General features: G+C 41.4%; 1 protein-coding gene across 1 annotated transcript in view; it reads right to left on the reverse strand.

Annotated features, from left to right (window-relative positions):
* ADAMTS9 (ADAM metallopeptidase with thrombospondin type 1 motif 9) overlaps positions 1-18,648 on the reverse strand; it is a 208,757-nt gene that overhangs the window by 94,393 nt on the left and 95,716 nt on the right. The window contains 7 exon segments of the mRNA XM_056804375.1: positions 1,653-1,922; positions 2,209-2,376; positions 2,532-2,633; positions 7,328-7,447; positions 10,671-10,835; positions 12,685-12,849; positions 14,249-14,459. Coding sequence (XP_056660353.1) covers positions 1,653-1,922; positions 2,209-2,376; positions 2,532-2,633; positions 7,328-7,447; positions 10,671-10,835; positions 12,685-12,849; positions 14,249-14,459 — 1,201 coding nt within the window.

Consider the following 18,648-nt stretch of genomic DNA (forward strand, 5'->3'; position numbering starts at 1 on the left):
GGTTTTTAATCCTTAAAGGAAGACAAGGTGGCCGAAGTTGTCCTAAATAATAATTGCATCTTTCTCTGGGGAAGCATTAAAAGCTATCATTACAATGCGTGGGTATGGGTTTTGAGTTTCTTGAAACAGGAAGAATCATGGGGCACTCAGAGATTATCTCCATTAGCCACTCTTTAATCCCTCAAAGCCTAAATCCTTTATGACCTATGAAAAGAAAGATAAGGGGGAAAGGCAGAGGAAAGAGAGGCATAAGATCAAAGGCTGGTACATACAGAACTTTCAGGAATAAATATTTTCCCCTGAAAATAAAACCAATCTATTGACCAAAATTCATAGTTGAAAACGGATACTTTCCTCCTAAAATTCAATGTTATTCACCCCATTAAATAATTAGATACAACTATTAGGATGGAGACAACATAATGAATAAGAAACCACTACTTTTTTTTTTTAAACCCTTACCTTAAATCTTGGAGTCAATACTGCGTATTGGCTCCAAGGCAGAAGAGTGGTAAGGGCTAGGCAATGGGGGTCAAGTGCCTTGCCCAGGGTAACACAGCTGGGCAGTGTCTGCGGTCAAATTTGAACCTAGGACCTCCCATCTCTAGGCCTGACTCTCAATCCACAGAGCCACCCAGCTGCCCCTGAAACCACTACTTTAGAAAATAACTACATAACAACTGGGCAGCTAAGTGGCACAGTGGATAGAGTGTCCAGTCTGAAGTCAGGAAGACTCACTCATCTTCCTGAGTTCAAATCGGGCCTCAGAAACTTCCTAGCCAGGTGACTCAATTAACTCTGTTTGCCTCAGTTTCCTCATCTGTCAAATGAGCTGGAGAAGGAAATGGCAAAGCACTCCAGTATCGTTGCCAAGAAAACCCCAAATGGGGATTGGATACCACTGAAATGACTGACCAACAAGCATCACAATCAGTAAACTACTACTGTTTTTTCACAGGGTCAGGGAATACCTGGAAATGTTCTGTCTTCCATTAAGCTCACTTGCTATACAACTAAATGAAGCCGTTTCTTGCAATTTCACCTCATCATTTACCTTTTGGGGGGGGGGAGCTGATTCCCCAAAGTCCATTTCCCATTGCTGATTTTAAAGATTCCCTGCAAAGTCTTGCTAATTTGCCTGTTCATCATGCCAATCACATTAGCTACACTAGCATTTACCTCCTAATCCAGGGTAATAATCTTCCTCCAATTCTATAGCCAGCTATGTCATTTTGAGAGTGCATTCATCTTGAAAATAGCAAGGAAGAAAATTGCTTTCATTTCAAGTCTCCTTCTCTAAAAGTTTCCCTCTCTGCTTAATTTCCCCACAGATCAGAGCTGTCAGTCTCTCAGAGGATCTATCATCATCACCGTCCCAATATTCCCCCCCTCCCCACCATGGACCATCAGATCATAACACTCATCTTCCAGCCGAAGGCAGAGCGATGTCCCTAAAGTCACTGCGAGTGAATAGATGCATGTAAAGCGGATCACGTGGCCATGACTGTACTTTTAGAGTTTGCCTCCATCGAATCAAATCAAAATGCACCTGTGCTATCCCTGGAGACCAGACCAAGACAACAAGGATGTCTCCAGAAGGTTTCCTCTAGACTCTGCTCGGGGAGAACAGAAACATCTTGGCCAATACTTACTGCCCCCCAGGGTCCGGTTCTCCACTGATTGCCACCAAGTACGTGGGTGCGGCTGGGGTTGGCACTTCTGGGGCGGTAGTCCTTGTTTTGGAAGGGGTGCTGGGGTAGGTCCCGGTCGTGGCTCCGGCGCGGGCAGGGTGACATGGAGCAGTCCTGTTCTGTTTCTGGGATGTAATCCAAGTCGCACTCACTCTGATCAACTACCTGGTTGCTGTAGTTGACACATACCACCTGCCGCGTTGCCCTACCTTGTCCACAGGACACCGAGCACTGTGATGGACATTCAGAAAGGAAACAGAGCCGTCATATGGTCAGGCATGCAAGAAAAAAAGATGGGCATTTTGTGAACACGTACTGCAAGGGCACGGACAGCAGAATGGTGACAGTGAGAGGGAAATCAGGAAATTCAATCAGCAGAATGGTGACAGTGAGAGGGAAATCAGGAAATTCAAGCCAGGAATTAAGTGAGAAGGGGACCGCTGTTATTCTGATGCCACCACCGCCTCTGCCCAAACCCCATCACACCGAACCCCAAATCAATAAATTCCTTGCTTACAGGGCTCCAGTCCAAGGCTTTCCACTGCCCACAAGGGGTCACAGCGCACACTTCTTTTGCCGATGGCCTTGGGAGGGTAGAACAGGCTTCCTCATCTGCCACTGAGCCCTCATCATCCCTACAGCTGACATATCTCATCCGGGTTCCTTTTCCACATGTTGCCGAGCACTGGGGTTGACAGACATGAAGATATGTTATAGATACTCTCTCACTGGGCAGTGGCTCAGTTTTTAGTGTCATATCTTTAAAAAAAAACCCATCCAGTCCTCTTTACTCATCTTGTCTCCCCTGCCCCAACCCTCTTCAATCATTCAATTCCTTACTGGAGTCCAAGATCCAAATCTCCACTGGGTTCTTTGAACGTGAGTACTTCTTCTTGCTTCTGGTGCAGCTGGTGGCGGTTGACAAGACACTAATTCACAGTCCTGCCCAAGAAATGAGTAAATATAAGCTCGAGTTATTATCCTATAGAAACATGTAGAAGAAAGGAATCTTGGCAAGTCACAAGTTCTCCACTGTCTTTGTGTGTTTTCAGGGAAGGCCCTTCCTAAACATACACGATTTCAGAATTGGGAAGCACCTTTGTTGCCATCCAATCCATGCCTAAATGAGAATCCCCTCTACGAGATGCCTGACAATTCTTTCAATCCCCTCTTTTAATAAGAGGAATCTATTCTGCCTCTTCCCAAGGCAACCTATTCCACTCCTGGAATGGTTAGCAAGTTTTCTTGACATCAAGCTTCAATCTGCCTCTTCTATGCTCTACTGTTTCTTTTTCTGCCCTCTGGAGCTAAACAGAACAAGGCTACTTCTGTTCCCATTTTGACAGACCCTTAAATATCAGAAGGCTACAATCATGTCCCTAAGCCCTTCATCATGTCTTCTGCAGGCAAAACATCCCTGGTTCCTCCATAGACTTCAAATCCTCTACCATTCTGGATACCCAACTTTGGATACTCTGCAGCTGATAAACATTCTTCTTGAAATGGGGCTCCCAGTTGTAAAAACAACATTCTATCTGTGGATAACCATGGCAGAATGCAGACAAGACTCTTATTTTTAGATGCTAGCCATCTTATTGTCATCAGGTGATTTTATAATCCACTTAAAACCCCAGATTTTTTCCAACTAAATGCTAAATAACCATCCTTGTTCATATTATACTTGCAAATTCACTTTTTTGAACCTGAGGGTAAGATTTTTAACATTTACCCTTTTATCCACATTAAATTTTATCCTATTGGACTTGACCAATGTTCTAGCCTTTCAAGACTTTTTTTTTTTTTAATAAACCCTTACCTTCTGTCTTGGAGTCAATACTGTGTATTGGCTCCAAGGCAGAAGAGTGGTAAGAGCTAGGCAATGGGGGTCAAGTGACTTGCCCAGGGTCACACGGCTGGGAAGTGTCTGAGGTCAGATTTGAACCTAGGACCTCCAGTCTCTAGGCCTGACTCTCAATCCACTGTGCTACCCAGCTGCCCCCCTTTCAAGACATTTTTGAACCCTAACACTCCTGTCAGCTAGTCTTCCCAGCTTTGTATCATCTTTGAATTTGCTAAGAATGCCATTTATCCAAGTCACTGATAAAAAATATTAAACCGTATAGGGTCAGTGCCTGGGGACATTCTACTGGAGAGTCCCTTCTAGGGAATATCATTATTGAATGGCCATTCTTTGGGTAAAGCCATTCAACCAGTCTCAGTTCATCTGGCTCACACCTCTCCATATTTTCCACTGGAACAGGATGAGATATTTTATTCAAATCATGTCAAAATCTAGGTAAACCAATATTATCTTTCTGTAATGAAAGGGTTCCTATATCTAAGTTTTCTTCTGGATCTGAAATTCTATTATTCTGTGTTGGTTCATGAGGAGTCAGATGGTGACCCCACCCTGATGCTAAATGGGAACATGTTAATACTTTCCCACAATCATTTCACTCTAAGACTGAGAATGAGATTATTCTACAGATGCTCCATTCTTACATGCTATAATAAGTGGATAAAGTTTCTACCCAAGACAAGTTGTTCATCCAGGAGGCTGAATGCTATTTACACAACCCCAAAATGAAGAGCTGTAATAAGGGATGAATGTGCTAAGCTGATCACACATCTTGATTTCTTTTTGATGATGTCTTAAGATAACATGGAGGGTGGGTGGGGGACAAATGTAAAAAAAAAAGAGAAAATCCATTCCTATCCTAACGAACCCATCCTCTTTAATTGATCAGTTAATTCATTTCAACATATTTGATTACATATCTAAGATGTGCAACTGGGTATTGGGATGTGAAGATATATGAAGATCTAGTTCCTTCCCAGAACAGAGGACTGGAATTATCAAGACAAATACACAAATCAGTATAATGCAAGTCAGAAGTCCCACAAGAAACACACAAACTGTGTGGGATCAAAAACAGGGGGAAAGGAGGAAATAAGGGAAGTTGTTTTTTTTTAATCTGATACTCAGAGCATGGGTAGGACTTCAATGAGTAGAAATGCACAGAGACCTACTCCAGGCAGAGGTGATAGCATGGGCAAACATGTAGAAAGAGAAGGGAATTCAGAGAATCATAGGAAGACTTAAATGAACTGATACCACTGAGATCCAAAGTTTCAACATGTTCCTGAATGAGGGAGTTTCCATGAACTAAGGGAAAATTGTCTATATAAAATACACATTTCTATATAATTTGGAGTTAATATAATTTGCTGCACTTAAAGTTTTAATAAAGAAAAAAATAAATATGTCTATATAAAATAAAAAACTGAAATGCTTAGATAAAACATAAGGTTAAACCATGAAAGATACTAGGTGGAATAGTATATTGAGTTTTAGAGGTAGAGTCAGGAAGACTTGAATTTGAATCCTACCTCTGACAATTAACAGCTGGGTGACCCTCATTAAGTAATCTAAGTCCTCTTAGCCTCCATTTTCTCATGTAAAAAAACACACACAATAACAGTACCTATCTCACAGAACTCTTGTGAGACTCAAATGAAATAATAGATATAGAACATTTATGAACTTTAGAGTTCTATTTAAGTATTTATTTATATTTAGTTCTATTTAAGTATTAAATTATTATTATTATGTGCTGCCTCTGGGTCCCTGGACTCTGAAACCTGAGCTTTTATCCTCTTTTGACCACTCTCAGGACCTTCACAACACCTTCTAGCCTTTCCAAGTCATGTTTCCATATCTATATGCTCACCAATTAAATTCTTTCATCTCTAGCTCCTTTATTTGTCTAAAAGGTAAATGTTTTTGAGAGCAGGGACTGTCTTGCTGGCTTACCCAGCATTCCCAGTGCTTAGCACTCTGCCTGGCACATAGTAAGAGTTTAATGATTGTTTTTTCCAATTATCCATTCATTTCATGCATTTCAGCACTTAACATCAGAATAGGCAACCTCATTATTAACAACATACAAAAGGGTTGTGCATATAAAGGACCTGGCCCATGCCAAGGAAAGACCAAGGACAAAACTGGAACTTCATATTGGAAGGAATCATCCCCGTTTGCCAATTCTAAACTAAACCCAAATGGTCCAATAAACCAGACCACAGAGAGAACTAGTATTTATTAAACATTTAAAAAAGTTTATATATGTTTTTTGGAATTAATAAAATTTGCTACATCTAAAGTTTTAATAAAGAAAAAAGGAAGCTTGCCATATTGGGTAACGATACCCCCCATGAGATAATTTTAAATTAGACCAAAGTCCCAACAGCTGGAGTCCATAGAAGAAAACTAATTAGAATTTTGTTCACACATCTATTGGTCATGGTAATCATTTGTTTTCAATCAAGTAGTCTGACATCATAGATGGTTATCAACAAAATGAATTCATTTGAATTTCCAAATGGACTTATAGCTCAAATGAGGGGCCCAAACAAATGTTCTATGGCATCCTAATGCCATATGTGGGGAATGGGGTATCTTTCATGATAGAAATCTAAGGAAAACTCTATAGAATTATTTTTCCTCATTTCATTTAACCAGAAAATGTCAACATTCTCTCTCTCTCTCTCTCTCTCTCTCTCTCTCTCTCTCTCTCTCTCTCTCTCTCTCTCTCTCTCTCTCTCTCTCATATTATATACAGAATATAATATATATACACACATACTTATATCTATTATATATGTTGTCATGGAATGAATATGCTTTTTTCCTAAATATTTTCTTTTTTCTAAAGACACACACACACACACACACACACACACACAGAGGATCTATGCTTTTCAGTGTTTAGAAGCCCCAGGGTAAGGATTTCCTCACCACAGAACATCGCTTCCAGATGACTCTGTAGATAAGTCCTGGGAATGAGTTGCCTGAAGCATTACAGGGATAAAAGGTTAAACTTAAGTCTGGGAACCATAACTATTAAAGGTCTGAAGCAGGATTTGAACTTAGCTCTTCTTCACTTCAAATCCAGTATTCTAGACCAGTGGTGTCAAAACATTGGTCACAGGAATCAGATAAAAAATGTAATTGGTGGGGAGTGGTAGTTGGGTGGCTCACTGGATAGAAAGCCAGGCTTAGTCAGAGGTCCTGTGTTCAAATCTGGATTCAGGCACTTCCTAGGTTTCTGTCCCTTGGCAAGTCACTAAACCCCAGATGCCTAGCTCTTTTTTGTTATTCTGCCTTGGAACAGATACTTAATATCAATTCTAAGACAAAAAGTATGGCTTTCAATAATAATAATAACTGAGAACTACTGAACAATGTAAATAAAGACAGTAGAACCCAAATAATGTTAATATGTGGTTTTTTAAGTCAATGTGCAGCCTGTGGTTCAGTGGCCTCCCCTTCTGTTAGAGTTTGACACCATTGCTCTAGACATTATGTCATCACAGATACCAACTCAACCAGAATAAAACTGCAACATCAAAATAGTAGAACCTGAAACAAATTAATATTTCATTCGGTCTGAGTTCCTGGCCCAGATCCCTAGTTGATGGAGCCAACCCTCCAGATGTGCTGAGCTGTCCAGACTCCAGCGGAGAAAACATGGGGGAGGGCATGACTGCAAGGACTGGGATTGGGTGGTTTGGTGTCTGATGCACAAGACCAGTGAATGAGTCACCCAAGAGATGGAACAGCCTCACTGCCATACCAGGGTGTCGGTTGGTCGGGTAGCCGCATTGCATTCGCTGTCATCAACCACAGATAAATAAGCTCCACGGACACATTTGACGGCTCGCATCTGGTAACCTTGGCCACAAGACACACTGCACTGGAGAAAAAAGAAGGGCACAAAGAACTCAGCCAAGGTTCTCTCCTCAACCTCCTCCCCAAAACAAAGAGAAAGGGGCAAGGGTCCTGCAACTAAGGGGGTGGGGGGCCAAGGGACAACAGAGCCAAAATAGTAGACTATCTGGATCCCTGAGAGAGTGGGGGAACAGAAACAGCACAGAATTCAACCAAGTAGAAAAATGGACTCTACCACTGTGAGATGGAGCAGAATTGGTCTGGGAAAAACAGAACATAAAAGAAAAAAATCTAATCATGATGGATATACATTAAAAAAAATGTGACAGCATCGTGTGAGGCTCTGTCCTCCAACTCTGCCTGCTAAATGTCTTACATATGGACAGAGGGGCATTTGGAAACTGTTAAATTACTCTTTGTTTTCTACTCCGTTTCACTCAGATATTCAAAGCTTTGTGTAATATAGAGATAATTTCCATTATGTTTGTTATAATATAATATAATATAATATAATATAATATAATATAATATAATATAATATAATATAATATAATATAATATAACATAACATAACATAATATAATATAATAATATAATAAAATATAATATAATATAATATAATATAATATAATGTAATGTAATGTAATATAATGTAATATAGTATAGTATAATGACATAATATAATATAACAACATAATATAATGTAATATAATATAACATAACATAACATAACATAATATAATCCTATAATATAAATACTTAAAATGTAAGTGAAACAATTATCTATTTGGAAAATAGTTCCTAGAAATAGTATGGAGAAAAATGAAGGAGGTCAAATTAGGTAGCCACTAATGTCCCCTCCAGTTCAAGGAGGGAAAATAGATTCTTGAAGGGATTTCCTAAGAAGCAATTACTTTCTTCTTTCCTCTGCCTCATTCTATCCTCTTTGCCATTCAGATTCTGGTCAAGCACAATCTTTTCTGCATGTGCCTTTCCTCATCCTGCCCATTCCTTCCTTCCTTCCTTCCAAAAGCGCCGATCCTTAATGTTGCATGTATTTTATATACATCATTTTTTTTAAGTTGGACAATAAGCATGTTGTGGGCAGAGATTGTTTCATTCTTTGTGCGCCCTACAGTGCCTAGCACAATGCTTGGCACACAGTAAGCCCTTAACACACTGACTGCCTGATTGCCAACGAAGACAGTAACTGGTGCTTAATCTGCAGCAAGAACGTTTCCACCTCATGATGTCGAGTACAAATGACAAGCATCTCAGAGGTCTGAATGAAGGGGATCTTCCAGGAAAGAACCAGCCTTTGGGAGGATCTCTTGCCTAGAGAAAGCCAGATGGTCTAAATCCTCTCTCTCAAGCTCCTTTAGAACAGAGATGTCAAACACAGGGGAACATTAGAGCGCTGTCCCCATCAGATTAAAAGGTAATTGGGAGAGGTTTAATGCAGGCAATAAAAATATAATGTAACTCAATAATGTTAATTTGTGGGTTTTCTACGTCAATATTGCAGCCCCAGGGATCAGTTGCTATTTGAATCTTATACCAATGCCTTAGACTATACCATTTATGCTGTGGGTGGAGGTGTGGGAAGAGAATTGATCCCTTGCTCCAGGCTAGGCATCCTCTTCCCACATGGTCTGCCCAGTCTTGGAGTGTATTTAAAAAACAGTAAATTATACAGTCTATAAAGTATCGCTTATTTATTTTAATTAAACTGTTGCGATGAATAGTAAGTGTATAATTGGTCCATATCCAATGCAATCCAAACCAACAACCATTTATTAAGCACCTATTATGATGAGATTAAATCCATTTTTGGTTTGTTTTTTAATTTTTGAACGGATGATCAGGACTTCAGCACACACAGTTGGGCTTATAAGTCTCATAATCATCATGAAGTTCTGCACAAATGAAGCCCACTCTTGTCCTGTCGTACTGGCAGGATTCTGAGTCATACCCACATGGCAGAAACTTCAGTATTGCAATGGCCTTCTTCAGTAAGGACACCTGCAGACTGCAAAGCCAGCCAGGAGCTGGGATGACTTCCATGCAGCCTTTGGGGTATGGTCTCCCAGTTCTGCCCAGCACTTAGGGGAAGCTTCCCTCCCTCCATCCTGAATCTTTTCCACCTTTTGCAGCTATCAATGAAGCTGATGATTGGGGCAGGCGGGAGTGTTTTTCCTTCATTATTTGGTAGCATTTCTGTTCTGGGAAACCCTACCAGGGGTCCAGATTGGCAGCTTATCTGTGAATTACAGGTTGGGAGGGTTTCCTTGGGGTGCTGAGAGCTTACATGACATGCCCCGGGTTACGCAGATAGTACATGTTGGAGGGAGGCCTTTTACTCACTCTGTCCCTGCTTGCTTCTCATTGCACATCTTTACCTTTTCTTTGTTGTTGTTCTGTATCTGCAGTTCCAACAAAACAAGGTAGGAAGCTAGGTGGCACAGTGGATAGAGCCCTGGATTTGGAATCAGGAAGACTCAACTTATGGAATTTAAATATGGCTTCAGACACTTATTGGCTGGCTAACACTGGGCAAGTTGCTTCACCCTGTTTGCCTCAGTTTCCACATCTGTAAAATGAGCTGGAAAAGGAAATGGCAAACCACTCCAGCATCTTTGCTGAGAAATCCCCAAATAGAGTCATGAAAATGTGGACACAACGGAAAAATGACTAAATAACAACAGGAAAGTTTCAGGCATGGGAATTCCTTTGAGAAGTGCAAATACATTTTTAAGAGAGCTGCCTGGGGCACTTAGAAGTTAAGGGATTCACCCAGGGCTGCCCTTCTTGAATGGCACAGAGACAAGATTTGAACCAATGCCTCCCTGACTCTATGGGCTGCCATCTTCCCACTGCCCCTCTCCAAGCCCAGCCTGCTTCTCTTAGCAGACATGCCATATTATATTTGTAAAAGGCATACTCTAAGGGAGCCTCAGCCAGGAATGACCTGTTGCATTAATCCGGTTGACTGCTCGTGGGCTCTGGCTGGCTTTGCAAGCCACTGGATGGACGTGGGCAGCAAAGCCGACAAAAGAAATGGAAGGACAGAGAAAGAAGGCAAAGTGATTTTGCCAATTAAATTAGGTCTGCCTGACTGCTGACCAGCTCCAGTCCCTACGCGGCATGGCCTGCTGGGGACATGCTGAATCCCCTCCAGTGGCACGTCCCTTCTCAGCGTCTGTCTAGGGAGGAAAGAACAGAGTCGAGAACCTTGTCGTTTAAAATACCTGTCCCCACGGCCCTACTTGCCAGGATGCACATTCCTGCTGCTGACAGGTCTGCACCGAATCGGGCTTGGTGGCAAGGTCACATAGTCTATCGTTCAATCGTTCTTCGCCAAACTGACACCAGACCTGGCGGTGTTTATGCCCCTTTCCACAAGTGACCAAGCACTGCAGGTGAGAAACAGAGAACAGGACACAAGGGAAGCAACGTTATTCCTGGACAAAGCTTTGGGGGTGAGGACGGGGTTCAGGATTCGGGGAACAGATCCCTTCCTCTAGTTCAAGCGTCCCCTCCCCATCCAGGCAGCCCAGGCTTATAGGGCACTTAAATAAATTATAGGGTACATAAAGTATAGCTTTTAAATTTTAATTAAACTGCTGCAACGTCCAGTGAATGTATAAGAGGTCTGTATTGAATTCAGCCCAAACCAACAACCATTTATTAAGCATCTATTTATATGGAGGTCACTGTGTTAGGTACTGGGGAATACAAAGGCAAAGTGAATAACAGCCTTGCCTTCGAGGGTCTTAGAATGAAATTTGTACTTACAGGAGAACCATCATTTAGAGGCAAAAGCTATGTATTTAAATTCTTATCCAGTCCATTTTTGCCTTCATGTGGTCTATCTAACAGAAAGAAGGTTAGGTGATTCTAATTTAGTGGGTGAAGGACACAGAGTCCAAGAGTAGGAAGGAAGGGACCTCAGGGGCCGTCCAATCCAGCAAGAATCATCATTCCAATAAGTGGCCAGTCAGTCATGGCCTGGAAGATCTCTAGTGAAGGGGAACCCACCACAATGCAAAGCCTCCCCTTTGACTTCTGGACCGTTCTAGTTGTTAGGAAGCAAAAACTTCCTCATTTGTCCCATCTATTAATTGGTCTTTGCCTCAGTTTCCTCACCACTAAAATGAGGGGACTGGACTCAGTGACCGCTAGTATCCCCTCTAGCTGTCAAGCTATGACTCTATCATGTGATGATGGGAGGTTCTTGACCTTTTTTCTACCATGAACTCTTTTGGCCATCTGATGATGAAACTTGTGGAACCCTTCTCAGAATAATATTTTTAAATGTATAAAATAAAATGCCTCATATTACAAAGGAAATTAATAATACATTTTTGTAAAAATAGAAAAACAAGTTATATTTTATCAAACTACAAAAACAATAAAACCTAAGGTTAAGAATGTCTGTCTACAACTCTAAGAGATCACCCCAATGCAAATATTAATAAATATGGAAATAGGTCTTGATCAATGACATATGGAAAACCCAGTGCAATTACTTGTTGGCTATGGCAGGAGGAGGAGAGGAGGAAAAGAACATGAATCATTTAACCATGGAAAGATATTCTAAATTAATTAATTAAATTAAAATTTTCAATTCTAAAAAAAAAAAAGAATGCCTGACTACAGACAAAGAAGCATGGCAGTGGCAGACATTATGTTATCAGAAAGAGGAAGGATTCAAGCACACAATGCATCAAAATGGGCTCACTGGTCCTAGACATGCTTTATGTTACATCCAAGCCATCCTCCAGTTTTCTGATGTGCCCTCTAGATGAGAGACCATGCCCTGGGGCACTTACCACTTTCCATTCCAGAAAGTCCCTCCCTGGGATTCACACTGTCTTTATTGGTGACACTAAATGGTCCACCGTACCTGGTAGGTCCCTGCTATGCATCACTTTATGCCAGTCATCTTCTTGTCTGCCATAACTCCTACCCCACCCCAAGTTCTGCCATCCTAATCCAATCTATACTGCCATCGCTCCTGGAAAGGATGTGTTCATCTATCCACCAGTGGTTCTACTCTTCAGTCCACTGACCTACTGAACCAAATACACCCCCTCCTCCCCATCTATATGTTATCTTCTCATAAACTCTTTGAACAGGGATTATCTCACTTTTGTATTTGTATCCCCAGGATGTATAAAGGTACCTGGAACAGAGTGAATGCTAATTTTTTTTCCACTGATTCACTAAATCTTTCGTTCATTCAGTAACAAGCCTCCCTACCTCTGACCAATCTTCTGATTTCCACTGTGGACAGAGGAACTCATTACATCTCTGGATGGTGAGCTTTTCCTGGTGTCTGCATTTACTGTCATCCAGTACATCATTGTGAGGGCTCACACAGATAGCTCTTCTTCTCTGGGTTCCACTATCACAACTCTTAGAGCACTTGAAAGAAAACAGAAATAGAAAATGAAGGCCTTTCTCCCTGATTAAGTTCTCCAGGAAGTTCTAAGTTTGGCCCAACCTTTATTGAGAGCCTATTGTACAATAATAATAATAAATGTTAGAAGTAGTCTGGTCAAAGTGGCTGGAGAACCAGATTTGGAACTGGGAAGACTGGAGTTTGAGTGCCACCATAGACACAGACTGACCTAGATAAATCACTTGACCAGGCAACTCTCTTCAACTCTAAGCGAAGATGTTGACTTGCTTTAGTTGAGGGAGTTTTGTTACTTCAGAGTTTTATACGTTAGTCTAATTTATATGCTTACTGTGAAAATAATTGACTGCAGTCCCTGAAATGCAGTTGACAGATGGGTCTTTGGCCTGTCTTCTCAAAGTCTAAAGATTCTGTTAATCTATTTGCCAAGTTCATGATGATTTCCACACTAGAACTAAGTTGCAAGGGAGGAAAAATCTCACTAAATTGTGACGGGTTGCAAAGCAAGGAGTGTTCAATTATGAGAAAATAAATAATGTAAAATTGTCAGGCATTAGAATTTTCATCCATATAATTAATAACCTATCTTGGTAGTGAGGAACAGAGGAAAGAACAATGGGTTTAGAGTCAGAGGATCTGAATTCAAATCCAAACTCTACCAGCATACCACCATTAAGATATGATCAACCATTTAAACTCTTTCTGTAGGTTCAAGTTTCCACATCTACAGAAACAACATCATTGGATTGGAGGACCTCTAAGACTCCTCCCAACTCAAAAAACTATGGTGCCAGGATGATTCCGGATAACTACTGATGAAATATACTCCCCTTCTCTTGAGAGAGAAGAGGTATGCTACAGGAGTGGAATGTTGCATACACTATCAGACAAGGTCAGTTGGTTTTCCTTCATTGTCTTGATGTCTTTCAAGGGAAGATTCTGGTAAGGGAAGCTAGTATTAGAAATAACTGATACACATACATACACACAGAGCAGTGTGCTGTAAGTGTTTAACAACTGACTGTCCAAAGAACAGTACATATATTTAAATTAAATATGCATTATGAACAAATTCTCCATCATTTTATTAAGTCTAGGAACCAACGAAGCAATGAATGAAGAACAAATTTTGTCGAGTTTGCTGAATTTGCAAAGTGTAAATCCTGATACTGAAAATTTATCATTCAGCTTTTGGGAGAAATCTCTAACTAGCTCCAACACATACCTTGGAGTGTATGTAAGTATGTATGTATGTATGTACATGTGTGGGCGTGCATACACAAATAAAAACAAAAACATCAATAAAATATCTTTTTAAAATGTGAAACCAAGAATGGACAAAAGTAGAGGGGCACTTTCAAAATAAATAAAAAGTGTATGTTTCCATGATTGAAACTGACTTACTTCTGTCCAATCTGTATACTGCCAACCTCCCGTGTTACATTCTCCAGTGCATTTTTCCCGGTTGCTTGGTTTGGGGTGGCTGCTGCAGAAACTGTCATCTACTTTCTCCGTCTTCCCTTCAGGCCTGTTGTACTTGGCACAGTAAATATCTAGTGTACGGTAACCCAATCCACACTGGGCACTGCATTCACTCTTGCCAGCAATGTGCCATCTACTCGAGAAAGAACAGGACAGGGAAAACAAATGACTTTTCTTGATTATGGGGATCATTTGCTGGAAAAGTTGACATTTGTAGCATGCAAACAATAATGGATGGCATGCTGCAAAGGGGTGCCAACATTCAATTCCAAATCACCTTCTCATTTCGATTTTTCACAATTGCCAAAGTACATGGAGATAATCCGGCATTCACCAGAGATTATCTCCTTATGAGCCTAGAGAGGCTGTATGGCTCCCTGGAAAGAATATTTGACCTGGAAGTCAACAGCTCTGGTTATATCACTTTTAATGTCTGCTACTTTGGGCAAGGGAAATGCAAAGATCATTTGTTCCAACCAATATCTTCAGGTGGGTCTTTAATCTTAAAGGCTTAAAAGTCCTTAAGGTATAAACTGAGGACCAGAGCATCCAACATTTATTGAGACACTTTGTTTACAAAGCACTTTAAAAGAACTGCATCATCTCATTTGATTCGTTTGATCCTTTTCACAACTCTTTGAAGCAAGGACTATTATTATCCCCATTTTACAGATGAGAAAACTAAATTTGAGAGCAGACTATTCCAAGGTCCCATCGCTAGAAGGGCTGTTTGGAATGAAGACTCAAGTCGAATCTAGCCCTCTTTTAGCCACAGTCCTGACTGTGCCACCCACTGTACAGGGTTGTGGTGGGTCTCAAACAAGAGATGTGATGGCTGTCACTGTTATTTGTCCATATCGAGTCACATCAAGTTAATGGAAAACCCAAGAAACAACAGCCCTCTCTCACTGAAAGAATTCAGGTGACTCACTGCAGTGCTTTCTCCTGTCTAGGTAGAGTCCCATCACACCCTAACTCCCATCAGGAAGGGAAGATGAGGGAAGGAGCCATAAGCCTCACAGTTCTCTTTCCTGACCACTGATAGCTATTGGGCATTCTTGGAATGATCCAAGCTAAGGGTTTTCCGATCCAAAAGACATATCACTGGTTTGAAACTAGCAGTTTTAATGGCAAAGCCCAATCTGGTCAGCTGGGGAATGCCAACTACTTTACATTCAATGACCCTGGTCATAGGCCATCTGATGCTGGCACTTTCCAAATAACAATGAATTTAAAGTAGCTGGCACCAGTACCTCACTTTACACAAGAGCTGCATTCCTGAAAAGGTCATGAGCAAAGCACATTTTTGCACAGTGAAGCATTAATTTCCTTCTAATTTCCATTAGGAACTGGAGAGGTCTGTTCCATAGACTAGAGGAGAGACAGGCTTGGGCCTTTGTGTTCATCTCTTCATCCAAATTTCTTCTTCCCTCCCCCATTCAGACATGAGGGGCCATTAAACATCTCCGGGTACCTAGCATCTATTAACAAGACTGGAAGATCTGTCAGAACTATGTGAGCGAGACTGTGTAAGACTGGCCACTTCTGGGTGACATGTTGACACGCTCATCCAAAACCATGGGAAATGTCGGTTTCATTACTAAGATAGGCTCGTCTCAGGGGGCCATATTGAGGCAGCACGGCAGCATCTTAGAAAGAGAGCCGGGGAAAAGCCAGAGATGGGGGGATCCTAGTCCTGGTCTTGATACTCACTTGCTGTGTGATCCTGAATGAGATACTTCCCTTTCCTGGGCTTCTTCTCCTTTCTAAAGGGGAGCTGATCCATGTTTGTTATAGCTGGGGAACATAACTACTCACATATCCTTTACTGAAGGGAGGAAAGCCAGGCATCTGCCGTGGGAGTTCAAAACAAGCCTTGTAGTCTGAACCCACTAGGCTCGGGTTTTATTTGTGACAATTGTCCAATCAGAAGACTCTCAGAGAATTCTAAATCTAAGACTCTCCGTTATCAAGGAGTTGCTAATGGGAATGATGAAAGTTGGCGATTTGTCATACTGATGAAATCACAGGTCCAAACAGTCCCCCAGGAAGAGAGTACTGGGGGGAGGTGGGGGAAGGAAGAGAAAAGAGGAGGGGAGGGGTGGGGAGGGGAGAGGAATGGAGAGGAGAGGAGAAAAGGCAAAGACAAAACTCTGGGTGGCACCCACATTGAAAGGGTAGGATGATGACTAAATCACAGAATTTCAAAGATTGAGGGCACTTCAGCGGTCATATTTAAATCTAAAATCAAAAGAAAAATTCCTTTCTACAGCCTGCTTACAAGTGGTCATCCATCATCTGAGCAAAGGAACATTCTCCTCCCCTCTTTCTGGGGACACACGGGTGATGTCAACTACCTGCGTATCTGGTGTAAGCCTGAACTTGACCCAGAGGTGAGTATTGTGTGAAGGAAATCATTGAACGGATTGGGTCACAAAGATAAAATGGCAGCTGGAAAAAGGCAGAGATCATGAGAATCAAGAGATCATGAAGCAGGGGGCAGGGCGATGTGCCCTGGGCAGCCCAGGGAAAATAGAAAGTCACAGTTGGCTCCTGAGACATGATGTGTGATGAGTTAGTGGGTGGAGAAAAAGTTTGATAAACTGAGGCAAGAGAGGATTTGTTGCTGGCTGGACTTCCCTGTGAGCGTGGCTAGGGGACCCTAATAGGGGCCACAGAATAGTCAGCTAAATGGAGCACAAAGGGAAGTATCCTATATATATCTTTCTTATGTTTTCATCTTTTCCCCTGCTACTTTTGATTTAATGAAATTATTCATTTATAGCCAGTCTCATAATTTTCCCTCTTACATATCCAACCTTCACTTGAAGACCAGGAAGACAAAACCTCCTGAAGAACCCGTTTCCACTTCTAGATGGCTCTAATTATTAGGAATTTCCCCCTTATGTCATGCTTCAATTTGCCTTTTTTTTGAAACTCTACTCCTTGCTACTATTTCTGCCCTCAGGGACCAAGAAGAAGCATCCTGATTTCTCTTTCCAATGACGATTCTATAAATCCTTGAAGTCAGTCACTATGCTGAGTCTTCTTCGGGCAAAACAGCTTCTGTTCACTCAACTAATCCACACCTACAGAACTTCAAGTCTGGGCCCTTCACCATCCTCATTGCCTTCTCTTGGCAGAGTCAGCAGAGAGCTCTTAGGAAGACATCTCCGTCCCCCAAATGAGCACCATGAGTCCCAGTGATACAACCAGGCTTCCTGAAGCCTCATGTCCCCCCACCCCCCGGTTGTCAAAGGGTGTTGCCTTTCCACATCTTAAGGGGACACATGGCTCCTTACTTGGTCTTCCACAGAAATATCCCAGGAGGTAAGAGGAGAATTATGGGCAAAAGAAAGCAGATTCCAGTGGCTTTCTCTTAGAATAAAATGGAGTCTTGGGAGGGGGCAGGGGGGAGAGGGATGTGTTCTAATAAGGAACACTTTAAATGAAAGGCCATGGAACAATGCTTTATCTCATCCTGTCACCGTTTAATCAGGGTGGGCTCTGTTTCCCTGAGGAAGTAAGGCAATTATATGGACAAACTCAACAGGGAGATCTGGGACTTTCATCCACTCTTTGATTCCTGGCTACCTTCTCGTGGCTTTCCGTCACCATATCCTTGAGGAAATGCTGTTTTCCATCCTGAACTGAGAGCCAAACATCCAGTCCCCAGGTTGCCAGAATTCTACACTAGATGGGCCTATGATCATCTTTATTACTGCTACCGTTATTATCCTTTTTCTAGTCAAAGCAACTAATTCTATTGTCTATCCCGAGTTAACACTGCTACCTTTATCCCGAGTGAACTCAGGCTGGACAATAGAATAAAGAATTCTCTTTGCACAGAACCAATACTTAGTTATGATTTTAAGACAGAAGGGAAGGGTTTAAAAATCATCTCCAACTCTCACTTTATGATCTTATGTCTTTTTTTAGAAGACTGGAATTGGGATTTCATTTGTAAAACAAAGTAATAAAAGTAAATATACATACACACATATAATTAAGGTTTGGGAAGTGCTTTACCTATATTATTTAATTTAACCCTTGGAATAACTCTCTAAGGTGCAGGCTATTTTTTATTGATAAGGAAATTGAGGCTAAAAAAATAGTCCTATAAGGTACAAGCTATCACTACCTCCATTTTACAGATAAGGAAATTGAGGCTAAAGACAGTGAAGTGACATGCCCAAGGTCACAGAGGTAGAAGCTGTCTGAGTCAGGTTTTCTTGATGTCAAGTCCAGTCCTAGTTTCAAAAAGTCACCTCCACTCCACGCAGATCAGAAACCTACCTGAAACTTAGGGTCTTAGAGATTTA

The sequence above is a fragment of the Monodelphis domestica genome, chromosome 7 (genome assembly GCF_027887165.1).
Source record: "Monodelphis domestica isolate mMonDom1 chromosome 7, mMonDom1.pri, whole genome shotgun sequence".
Lineage (NCBI taxonomy): Eukaryota > Metazoa > Chordata > Mammalia > Didelphimorphia > Didelphidae > Monodelphis > Monodelphis domestica.